At 39.4% G+C, this 13338-nt stretch overlaps 1 protein-coding gene across 1 annotated transcript in view; it reads right to left on the reverse strand.

The window, feature by feature from the left end:
• LOC135478091 (secretin receptor-like) overlaps positions 1 to 13338 on the reverse strand; it is a 39421-nt gene that overhangs the window by 7906 nt on the left and 18177 nt on the right. Inside the window, 1 exon segment of the mRNA XM_064758362.1 lies at positions 12224 to 12265. Within this exon segment, the coding sequence (XP_064614432.1) occupies positions 12224 to 12265 (42 nt within the window).

Raw genomic sequence — 13338 nt, forward strand, 5'->3', positions numbered from 1 at the left:
ATTCATACCGTGTAGTGTGATTTCCTGCAATGCCTGTTAAGTCCACAATAACCAATATGAAGACCTAAAACAAAAGTCCGATATGATGCGTGTAGACCATAATACTAAAGAGAATGGCCTCTTAAGCCTATGTTCTGACTCAATTATTTTGGTCAGACATAGTCGTGTGACTTACTTTTCTCTTTAGGAATTAGTTCTGGGTGGCTGCCCTAATCAATTTTAGTAGATTTTTCTCATTCAAGTGCCTGTCAACGTTCGTACACAACTACTTGTCTAGTGGAGTTGATAATAGCTCATGTCAGACTACAAGCCTTGTAGTATCGCCCATAGTTTGCGTTTAATTTCCAGGTGACTTTAATGAAATCGATTTACACCGAATTATCTCTTAATTGTCAGCAAATGTGCTGTGGGACAAGGCCGATGACTTTAATGTGTGTATATATCCGAGATACACCAAGTTTTGTTTAACTGCCCACTAGTCAACCCGTGGTATGACTTGGAGGTCTATTTTGGTAGACTGTCTCAATGCCTAGATAGCTAAGAAGCACGCTATGACGTTGAACAACGGAACCTCATTTAAATCGCATGACACCGGTATTTTTGTCTGTACTGTGTTCAGTGCCGTATGTGGTGTATGGATCGTCGTTGGGAACACTTTGACTTTGATGGCGGTTTGCGGTGTAACCATGGAACGCCAGAAAAAACAGGTCGTCGGCTTGCTGGTTGCGGATATTTATATTGGAGTTGTTGGATTGCCGATATACATAATGCAGTTGTATCATCTGGATGTGTTTAAAAACCACCTGTTGTGCATCCTGTCATTTGGACTTGCAGACTTCGGCGCTGTGAGCTTACTTAGTGCATGCGCCGTATTGTGTTTCACAACATTTCTGAACATCCGGTTTCCGCTTTGGTCTCAGAGGGTATCGAAATGGGAAACTCTGTTATTCGCAGCACAGTGGATTTTTTCCATATCCTACACACTTGTCACAGCCGTGATGTTATCACGGTTAGAAGGCAGCACTGAAGAAAACTGCGACTGGTCGGATCTCCCCAAATGGTATTTCTATAGCTTCGTAGCCACGTTTTTTCCAATCATTACTCTAGCGTTTGGGTCAGCCGTTGCAGTTCTCTGTGTCGCTAGGCAACACGCAGTCGCCATTGAATCTGTGGAAATGTCAGTTAACTCTGAAAGGTCGACTCATTCGCAGAACAGAACAGTAAAACATGGTCGTCTGGCAAGAATGGTAATTCTGACCTTTACCCTGACTTGGTTACCCTTTACCGTTACGGCGTCGCTGACCTTATTCCCAGCTACTTCCGCCGTGCACGATGAATATTTTTTCTACGTCCACATTTCCATCTTGGCTGCATCTGCTTCTATACCTGTGTTTTACGCTTATGCTTTCACGGGTGTGAGAACGCGTCTGACGTTAATCCTGACGAAGAAAATGTGCAGTTGAGAGGAAGGGGAGATTACTCCTCCAGTCAATTTCATCCTAAATCAAAATATTAATACGATGTATCAAAGTTAAACAAGTCCATTGCTGTCAATATCAAGAACTGCTATCAGAATGGTCTCATGTTAAAGTTGAGGAGAAGTTTAACCTTTACAATGACATACTTTGGAACAATAAAAATATTTTACTGAAGCCAAAATCACTCTTCAGTAAAGCGAGATATGAGGCCGGAATCACATTTGATAAAGATATTCAAGACTGCAGTGGAAGGCTCCTGACCCTAACGGATTCGGTAAAAATGTCTTTATTTCTGTGCAGATCTAAGGAATATTGCAACATTGTTACGGCAGTAGTAAACTATATCGGTTCTAAAGTCTACAAGAAGAACTCGATCATTAAAAATCTAAATGAAATCTCAACAGTGAATGGTTAGGCTGCTCTTTTCTCTTGTAAGTTTCGATATACTATGTTACAATCTAGTCAGCATAATTTTGAATATATTTAGTGGAATATTTCGAATAATATTAACCCTGAACATACTTGGAATGTCCCACAAAATCTACCTCTTGAAATAAAATAAAGCAAATTTAGCGTAAATTATTATTACCGGCCCAGATAGCACAGTTGTTAGAGCGTCCGCTTTGGGACCGGTAGATCCAGGATCAATCCTTGATCGAGTCACACCTAAGACCTAAATTATTAAACTCTGTTATACTTTGCAATGAGTATTTACAGGAAAGATTGAAAATGCTTCGTGTGACGTATGTGGAAATTATTTCTGAGAGTGTTCACAATTGAATCAGTTCTCGTGAGGTGTTAATGACCTCCTGTATAAGTACACGCATTGGTATATTGGGGATATATGCGGTCAAGCATATTTTACTCCAAGCGAAGTTTTGTATCTATACATGTCATGTTTTTAGCAAAACTCCAATGCTTCAGCATTATATAAATTGATTTAAAAGGAATCTAGTTTTCCTTCTGACATTAAACGAAGACCACGCTTTGACAACGCTGTGTTGTTAACAATATGATTTTGGAAATATACCTGTGGGGTTGCTTTACCATTTTATATAATAATTACCCTTGGTGTTTTCATTCCTGTATGGTCGATAAAGATATGTACTTCCTGCATGTTGGACAACAAGAGTGTAAAACTGTATCGTGTTGTAAATCCCCACAATGTCATATTGTTAAAAGGAAACATTTTGTGAAATGCCTACTTGTAATTTGACCTATATACAATGTACACAAACAAATTGAAATATGTGTAAAGCCAAGACCACGGGGCAAAATACGGGGCATTGCAAGAGCGTGGTCGCTAATGTGAATAAGTGTCCAGTGGTTAGTCCACACCTAAAAAAAATGGTACTGTGTTAGTGTTACAAAATTCTATGTGCACGGGTGTTTATAGGAGCCATAATATGGGTATTGTTTATGTTGTAAAGTATCAGAAAATGAGTTAATTTATTCTTCGCTTTGCGTTTTATTTATTTATCTTTTGTGAGCTTGTTAACATTGATAATCTGTATTTTAAACTCAATAGGAAAAATAAATCTCTGTTCATGCACTTCGATTTAAAAAAAAACGAACAATAATGAATATCAATGAAAACAAATATAAAAATATGGGAAAGCAAATTAAAACGATGTTAGCGTCATACTGAGGCTCAAATTTCCGAGAACAAAATTTACAAGGATATTTAAAAGAATCAACATTTAGACATCGTTCAACAATTTCAGGTAGAGTGTTAAAATCTGACATGCTGCTAAACGCAAAAGATCGGATATACATTTCAGTACCACTCATGGGTATACGCAACAGGGGATTGCTACTGGAGTATAAAGAGATCTTGCAGAACTTTGTTGGTTACACATACTAGAAATGTATGGAGGAAAAAATTAATAAAAGTCAGTACACTAGAAATAGTTTGGATTTCTATTCTTTAGATCTGTGATTAGGCGTATCCAAACTATCCTAGGTATATTACGGGATTCTGAATCCCCATGTTATAATCCTATAGTTACTCATTTTTTTATTATTGGTGTTTAATGTCGTCCTCCGGAATGCTTCACTTATATGACCTCGGTCAGCATTATGGTGGGACCGCCCCCACCCCCACCCCGCTTCAACAGGTTGTAGGTTGCTAGCAAATTTTTCCCAAGTAATAGCCCTCGTATATAAGGGTTATATTGCAATTGTGCGTAGTAGGTACCTGAGGAGTGGTCGTGCCTTGTGACTGCAGTAAAATTCTTCCGCGGTGCTGTGCTTTAAAAAGAACTTGAACACCGGAGTTGCTACAAGATCAAACTATCGTGATATTGCAGTGAAGTTGAAATTCAGAAAAATAATTTTGACTCGTTTAAAAACTGGATCTTGCGCAAGGAAATGTTTCTTGAGAACGGCATAAAGCGCCATAAACCTATGAAAGCTGTTCTGTGGAATGACACTTGTAAGTTAGGTACGAGTGCCTAACATTTTGTGTGCTGTGTTGTACATTAGATGAAATGTTTTATTTTGCGAAGATCATTTCGTGGACGTACATTCTTTTAAACGCAAACCTGTGATGCTGTTAAGTTACTTGAAAATATAAAGGCAGCCAATTTACAGTGGTTATACTAGCAGTTGCTAGTGTGTTATCGTATTTATATGGTGGGATGCTAAGCTCTGTATGTTTACTTCTCGATCTTAAATGTAAAAGAAACGGTGTAGACGACAAAGCATATCCTTAATAATTAAAAAAATCTGCGTAGCTGTTACCCGTGAGAGCTATTTCATTAAAGAGAGTGCCCACAAAATTGAACAATGACCGCCATGGAAAATGCACACGCCGTTCACGCCGAAATTGTCAGTTGTGACAACACAAAGGTGAGCAATAGCAATTTACCTGAGACCAGTAACCACGCTAAATTACATATCACCTGCGTACACAATCTCATTCATCATAATGGCCACCTCACTAATCAATTTCAGTTGTCCATGCTTAACTGCAAGTCTACTAAGCCACCAAAAGCCCATTTTGATGATTAATATCGTAATTCATCGCTTACTCTATTTCCTGAATGTGAAGACCGTCCATATAGACTCCACTTAAGGCTAATGGCTGTTGATCTCGAAACAAGCTATCCTAGGAAGAGACGCATTTCCCTTGAGTGCGATTTTGTAGTCCCACTATGAATCGTGGTTCGCTCTGTGGGTGGACGTGTCAATGTCATGACACGAAACAATTTAGATGCAGTGTTTAATGTATTAATCGGTTTGGGTAAAGCGAACTCATTTTTCAGAACGTTTGCTTATAAAAACAACTACATTGCCTGTCAATAAAGCGATATGCAAAGCAACATTTACGGTGTCTATAATGGTGCGATATGCGATGCAGCAGTTATATTGTCCATATATTCTGAGGCGATAAATTGCCCAGATAAAGCGCTAAATGTATCGATCGTTGTGTGCGCATGTAAGGAGACTGTATGGACAGGTTATCACTTAGACAACGACAACCTTGTGCAAGGGAACTGTTTAGCGGTTCTAGTTAAAAGTAGCTATTTGGGAGTATCCTCTTTCACAGTTGGATAAATCACAACTGATGTATTGTCGGGGGAGGTATCCAGGATATTCCTGTGCGCTTGGAGGTAAGACACTTGGATTTATAGAAAATATCAGTATATATAATGAAAAACGTACAGCATATAGAGTAAAACCAGAGCAGCGACAACAGTGTGAAAGCTGGCAAATGGTCATGCGTAACCGGTGAAATACGGCCTCTTGTCAATTTACCTCAGTCAGGGTTTTATTCTAACTGTTCCTGTAAATACATAAATAGTAGCAATTTACACGCCCCCTAGCTTTAGCAGAATTAGGTAAAAACAAAAATGCACTGATGTTTATTGCAATATAATAGACGTCTCTGGTCTAGAAATATTCAAAATGCTGTGTTGTTTGGACGCCCAGAACAACGATATGTGAAAAAATACTTTCCCAGCACATGCACATGTGATGCGCAACTGTTCAGACATCAACAATTTGTCTTTGACTGGATTCGTGATGTGATGTGGAATATAAGAGAGACCATACGAAGACAAGTTACCTTGGCTGTATGTCAAGGTAAACAATCGTTAAGTGATGCAAAGTTCCCAGCCTGCGTCTCTGGTTTACGTCTTTGTGGTCACAAGCAGAATACAAAACAGTAAACAAGTGAAATATGAGTGGTTTTCTACAGCATGAACACACGAAAAAACTAGAGCTGACATCCTTCTAGTTTTTGAAGGCTTTCGTCTGAACACACCTTCATTGCACCCGAGTGAATTGTATTCCCGTATAAACCAGGATTCCGCTGGTGGACTAACCATCCCCGAGGCCTGGTCCTTTTGCATTGTTTTAATGTAATTGTATGTTAAATGTGATCACAACTCAGCATATTGAGTAATTCTAGACCAGTGACCTATAATAAATTGAAATTAATATCACTGCTATTTGTTTACCTCCTTCTACTTGAGCCTTGGTGCTAGGGGGCGTCCAAGCTGCTACTATTCATGTATTTACGTGAACAGTTAGAATAATACCTTGACTAATGTAAATTGACAAGAGGCCGTGTCGTCGCTGCTCTGGTTTTACTCTCTAAGCTGTAAGTCTTTAATTATGTTAAGTAATTTCCACGTTTTTCCTCACACAGTGACCAAAGAGCGTCAATTTAGAAGAAACAAATCGTAATGAAGAACAACACAACATCAGTAGATTCGGCGGATGTAAGAGTTGTGGCCTGTACCGTCTTCTCAGTCCTGTGTGTGACATGGGTCGTCACTGTGAACTTTGTCACTTTATTCGTTGTGTATGGTGTGACTGTGGAACGCCACAAGAAGCAAATCATCAGCTTGCTGGCCGCCGACATTTACAACGGGTTAATCGGACTACCCGTATCAGTATTGCAGTTTAACGATTTGGATGTCTTTAAAAGTCGCCTAGTGTGTCTATTCTCATTTATAATAGTAGATTTGGGGGCTCTGATGATTGTAACTTCATGTGCGACTCTCTGCTTCACAACTTTCCTGACACTTCGGTTTCCGTTTCGTGGCCTGGCGTTTTCAAACTGGGAAACACGGCTATGTGTTACGCAGTGGACACTTCCGGTCATCTATATGATCAGCCTCTGTGTTTTCCTGTTACGTGAGGCGGAAGGATCAAACGACACCTGTGATTGGTCGCAACTCCCCACATGGTACTTCTACACGTTTGCCGCTACGGTATTTCCTATCCTAACTCTGGCTTTTGTTTCTGCATGTGGAGTTCTGTGTATTGCCAGGCAACAAGCGGTCGCCATCGACGTTGGGCAGATATCGAGGAACTCCACACTGTCATTTCACTCGCAGAACAGAAATGTTAAACAACGGCGCCTGGCGAAATTAATATTGCTTGCGTTCTTTTTTACATGGGTTCCGTTTACCGTAATAATGTCGTTGGTTATATTTTCTTCAGAAATTTCTCTGAACGACGATTTGTTCTTTTTACTTTACATATCCGTTGTTAGCGTGGCAGCTTCATTGCCAGTTTTCTTCTGCTATACTTTCAAAGGTGTCAAGCCGAGATTAAATAATTTAGTAGAACGACTCAACTTTTGCAAATAAGGTACGTAGTTGCTAGACCATTGCGCATCTCTGAGGCTCGATTTTATACTTTTACCATTAGCCACAGAGATTCCGATTGCCGAACTCAAATCAAGCATACCTGTAACATTTCACCCGGCCCCTAATCGTACAAGTAGCACATGTCACTCAAGAAAATCTAATCAAAATATTTTCACCCTCCGATTACGATCCCAGACTACCCGGTTTCCTCCCACCATAATGTTGTCCGCCGTCGTATAAGTGAAATATTCTTCAGTGTGGCGTAAACCACCAATCAAATAAAGTAAATAAATAAATATATCATAATCTCGTTGTTTTGAATAACAAGCTGGCGGATTTTTAATTCTAACGAATATCTGAATTAGTCCTTGTGATCTGAAGTCAGTTTTATTAGAAGATGACCCAAGTTACAATGTGAATTGTCATGCTTTTTTCTTTGTTTTTTTTAACTGAAACTATTCAATAACGAATTGTAACGAATTCAATGAAAAATCCTCACATTACCTATTTGATTTTCACACATACAACCTTTATTTTTTGTATGCATTTTTCTTTCATGTACCTCAATTATACGGTAGTGGTCAGGCTCATTGGACAGTAATTTGTGTATCTCAATTACACAACAGTCCTCAAGCATGGTGGACTAGGAAAACCGAGCAAAATGCGTATTTCATATATCTAAATTATACAACAGTGAGGACGCCTAGCAAGAGACGCCGTCATTTTATACGGCAGTGGTCAAACATATTGGGTGAGGAAACCTGACAAAAGACATAGTTCAAGTATCTCAATTATGCAAGTGGTCGGGCTTATTGGGTGAGGAAACCAAGCAAATGTGGTTTTTTCATGGAATTTTGTGGTATGGCCTCTTAATTACATTTTGTTGTGAACATTTAGATATAATTAAGAAAGAGATCGAATAAAGTTTGACAGAGGAGATAGTTGTGAGTTTGTGTTTTTTTTTAAACTCATTTTTCCATTGTTCAGCTTTTGGTGTCCGCAACGTTGGCCAATCGCTTTGTGAGTTTGTGTTTTTTTAAACTCATTTTCCCATTGTTCAGCCTTTGGTGTCCGTAACGTTGGCCAAACGCTTTGTGAGTTTGTGTTTTTTTAAACTCATTTTCCCATTGTTCAGCCTTTGGTGTCCACAACATTGGCCAATCGCTTTGCAGTATTCACGTAATTGTTGGACCTTGCGGGTCCAGTTGGCGATCTCTTTTGTCTGCGTGACGGCACCAGGTCATCATACAGTTTAAGTTTTGCCAGGGCCAGCAGCTGTTGAGAAGTACGTACAATGTAACTGTTGTTAAGATTTGATTGCTAAAGTTTACATTAACAATGGTACATAAATTAATTGTTATTGCGAACTGACATTGTTTGTATTAGGCGTCATGTGACTTGGAAAACTATGCCCACACATGTGCGTGTGGCCATAGTCTTGACAAACTCACAGTTGAATAGCAAAACGAAATTGTTCAAGATGGCGGATAGCCCTCAAACTCGTAGTAACATGCACTTCTTAAGTGTATTAACTGACAATTCTGTACTTTAAGAACGATGCACTTAAATGAGTTACCATGCGAGTACAATGTACTTAAATGAGTTACCATGCTGGCAGATGACGATTTGTTTTAAAAACATTGAATTTTTAGCCCAATGATCCGAGCATACATTCTATCATCACTGTTACACGTGAAGTAGGTATTCATCCAACTCCCCTCAGATGCTATTTAATATGATGTACTGATTGACGCTCACAGGCGCCTATGTTTATGACTTGGATGTGTTTTATTTATTTATTTATTTGATTGGGGTTTTACGCCGTACACAACAATATTTCACTTATACGACGACGACGGCAGCATTATGGAGGGTGGAAACCGGGAAGAGCCTGGGGAAAATGAACGACCATTTGCAGGTTGCTGACAGACCTCCCCACGTACGGATGTGTTTATTGACTTTTATCCAGGCTACAAAGGAAACATAGCATTGTAAATAAATAACACCGAAAGACGTGCCGTTAAAGATGAGTTCCACGATGCAAGACATGGCATTGGAAATAAATACAACCGAAATACATTTAATAAAACATGAGTAGTTGCACAATAATTTCGTCAATCAGATTGCTGATTTAGAATGAATTATATTTAGGTCATATATGTCAGGTCATGTTTCATACTGAATGACCATTTGGATAAAGCTACGTAAAAACGCAGGAGTTGGCTCGACGAACTCCTAGTTTCAGAGAAAACCTGCACAATTTTCCACACATTCCACTGTCATGCGTGGATTTCAAGATACTACAAATAATTTAAGGGAATGTGGAATATCCACAGTTGTTTAGAATATTCTTGTCATTCCCATATATGATATAGAAAATATGTCGTTGAATATTCAGCGATAAATGGTATAACTTTCTTTCCAATAATACACCGAAACAGGGCCCAGTTTTACAAAGCGGCGTACGACATACTTTTACCGGACGTTTGTCGTACGATATTTTGTACGTTACTATTGCCCTACCATTATCCTATATGTCCTATTATCGTGCATGTACGACATCTTTGTGAAACGGACACCACTAACGCCCAGAATTTGGCAACGTGCCAAAAATCGCTATACTCCAATCACCCAGGAGACAAACATTATCAACGTCGTAAAAATTAGAACAACATCTGTAATGCTAATGCATTTTGTATTTTGTCATTCGGCACGAGAGCTAATTTTAAAAAAAAACTATCAACGACAAAACGCAAGCCATTGGCGTATGTTTCCTTTGGGAATGGCATGGTAACTGGAAATCAACAATCAAGCAATTAATCCAAATAACCCTGCGGTATTTTTGACGGCAATTGTTTAGCCTTTAAGTTTTTGGGAGGTTTGCAACTTCTCATTCTGCTGTGCGATGTCAAACACATTCTACCCGTTGAAACGATACAAGAAAGTCGACGATAATATGATGTGGATATCCCCGAGACGAGTCAGGACATGATGCTTGACCTTCAAATGCCTCTTTCAAAAATGAACATTAATTACTGAGGCTCCAGGCAATGCAAGAAGATATCGGATTCCCGGTGAACATTAAACCAGCACAGCCTTCCCCGAAAACAATTGCCAGAACCGTTTAGGAATGGAAATTTGTAAGTGAACTAATTAAATCTTGTAAACAGTACAGGGATATCAAAACCCATGTTGTGGACGGGGTCATTTCTTTGCCCCCAAAATGGATACCTTCACCTGATATAGTGAATATACAGTTGTACGTTGGTCGAGACACAGTGTTTGGCCAGAATAACTTAGGTCTTTACGTCCTTTCGTCTTTACGAGAACTAAATACACAGTCGTGTTATCGTCCTTCAATCTGCTCATAGCAGTGTTTCTAAGAAAAGCAATTTCTAGATGATGGTTTTCGGAAGCTGGTTAATCTTCCCACTTTCATCCAAACAGTGCGGTCACCACAAAAGACCACACTCCGTACACGCCGTCCCGCAAATTTGATAGAAATTGCACCAGTAATGTCTGTTTCGGCGAGGCAATGGGACGGGTGAGGGATTCTATATCAACGATTCCCATATCCCAAAGTGTTAGGCTATCTACTGCTGATGAATTCGTCCGGGTCATTTTCTTCAGCTTTACACTCGATCACTGCAAAGTTACTAAAATTTTCGTTATGGTCACTCTGTACACTTTCTTCCTTAGAACTACTTTTGCTGACATCTTCTCTGGTTTCCTTTATTACTCTCATTTGCACACTTTCTTCTGTAGTCGGTATACACCGGTCGGCAGCAGACGACATTTCCATCGACTCTATTCCTGATCGGCGGTTCGTGGAAGCCGAATTACTGCCTCTAGACCGGAAGAGAATACACCGCCGCGGTTTGATCCGCTTTTTCTCGACCTCTGTGCTCCGGTGACGGTTCCAGTGTGACGATAAAGAAGTCCATGTCTTTGAACGAAATGATCCTCCTCGACTAAATCTGCGTCTGCGCCACATTTTGACAATTTCAGCCTGCACCTTTGAAGTATAAGGTAGAGAGTCAATTGATTGAAAAGGAGGGAAATGTATGATTAACCGTATACTAACTAGAGGGCCAAAACACAGAGAAATCACTGACGTATGGATCACGTGACCTTGCCAGTCAACGTCCAGTGGAAATTTTACCGGTTACGTGTGACCATTTGCCAACTACTGGTATCACACTGTCGTCGCTGCCTGGATTTAGTCAGCGTGCCGTACGCCTTTCATAGTATTGTGTTCCTTATCACCAGCATTCTCTTGGTGAACTAAGCATCCCCGAGGCCTGGTCCCTATGCATTGTTTTAATGTTATTGTATATTTATTGTGATGACAATACAGTATTTTGAGGAATTCTAGATGAGTGACGTCTAATAAACTGCAATTAACACTACTGCTTCTCCTTACCTAATTCTACTTAAGCCATGGTGCTAGGGGGCGTGTAATTTGCTACTAATTACATATTTGCATGAACAGTCAGAATAAAACCCTAACTGTGGTAAATTGAGACCGTATTTCACCAGTTACGTGTGACCATTTGTCAACTATCACACTGTACTCGCTGGTTTGGATTTACCCTTTGTGTTGTATGTCTTTTATATTATCATATCCATAAAATCTCTGGCACAATAACGTCATTTTTAATATGATATTGTTCAGATTGGATTTAATACATTGTAACTGTTTATGTAATTTTTGTTCTTAACTACAGTGCGCCAATAGTTACACGAGCAACGTCGACGGCCTTATGTCACAGGGTTCCAAAAACAGACAGAGGAAAGAGTTAGATTGTAAGGCGTTCCGCTACTGCTATAGCTGACAGTCATGACACACTTAAATGAGATAATAAATACGCTTCAATACTCCACCTCCAGTCTGATACACGCAGCAATAATGAACATTCGAAACTCGACCGAGCTCCGGCCGTACGTGGGAAGGTCTGGTAGCAAGAGGCAGATGGTCGTGGGTTTCCCCCGGGCTCTGCCCGGTTTCCTCCCACCATAATGCTGGCCGCCTTCGTATAAGTGAAATATTCTCGAGTACCGCGTAAAACACCAATCAAATAAATAAATCGAAGCTCGACTCGCCCTTATATAGTCCCAAATAGCAGGTGAAAGAGAACTTACCTCGCCGTTAAGGAAACAGAATAACAACGTTACCATGAAACCCTGAAAATATACAAAAAACGTTAGTGTTATAGCGATCCAGAAATTGAAAAAAAAAAAATAGAACTTAACGGTAACAGCGACACGGTGATGGTGAGTGATCCTCTTTTTACTGCACACAATGCTATATTCTGGTATGAAAATGCTTAAAGCTTCAAAAATTGACTCACTAAATCCCTTGCACGCAATCACGTTCATGATGCAAGACCAAAAATATGCTTAAAAATCTAACCTTAACTGCACAAGATGATGCGTATGTTAAATGAAAACTATTGATCATTGTTTAACATGATTTACTGGGGTATTTTTTGCCTACCAAATGAAAACTTAAACTAATGGGTCAGGAATGTTAGGTATCAAAGATACCAGCTGAAGGTACTGTTGGGAATTACAGATTCTCCAGTGGTACAACACATGACTCGCCAATGGTACAACACACATGTAAAAGCTTTCCCATTTGCGTGGCTTAATATTTGCATGAAAAGCTTATCCTTCTCCGAAAAAGACTTGACAGTTTTTTTTTTTCATTTACATAACAATAAACATGATGATAACATCAACCCTCACTCCATCCCCACTTCCGCCAAGGAAAAAATCCCAGCCATGGATATTTTTTTATTTGTAGAAAGCAGACCTGAAGTATTTCCAAAATCACCCTAGGCTCTGAAAAAGTAATAAACATTTCTATAATTTTCACCTCAATCTTTAAACCTCAAAACTAACACTTCTATAAAACAGAGATGTTATGTTCCGAAAGATTCCCTCTAGAAACCCATAAATCATTTCCGCAATCACAGGAAGGTCCCATAAAAGGTTGGAATATTTTAGAAACCCATAAATCATTTCCGCAATCACAGGAAGGTCCCATAAAAGGTTGGAATATTTCAGAAATCCATGAATCATTTCCGCAATCACAGGAAGGTCCCATAAAAGGTTGGAATATTTTCTCATTTCTATAAAACGGGTGCAATGTACCAAATTTCCCCTCCAAAAAGCAGCGGATGCTTAATTTTATAACACGACTGTAATGCTCTTCCCTCAAAAAACTCATGAACGATTCCTTACTTGGTTCTTTA

The sequence above is a fragment of the Liolophura sinensis genome, chromosome 11, assembly GCF_032854445.1.
Source record: "Liolophura sinensis isolate JHLJ2023 chromosome 11, CUHK_Ljap_v2, whole genome shotgun sequence".
Classification (NCBI taxonomy): Eukaryota; Metazoa; Mollusca; class Polyplacophora; order Chitonida; family Chitonidae; genus Liolophura; species Liolophura sinensis.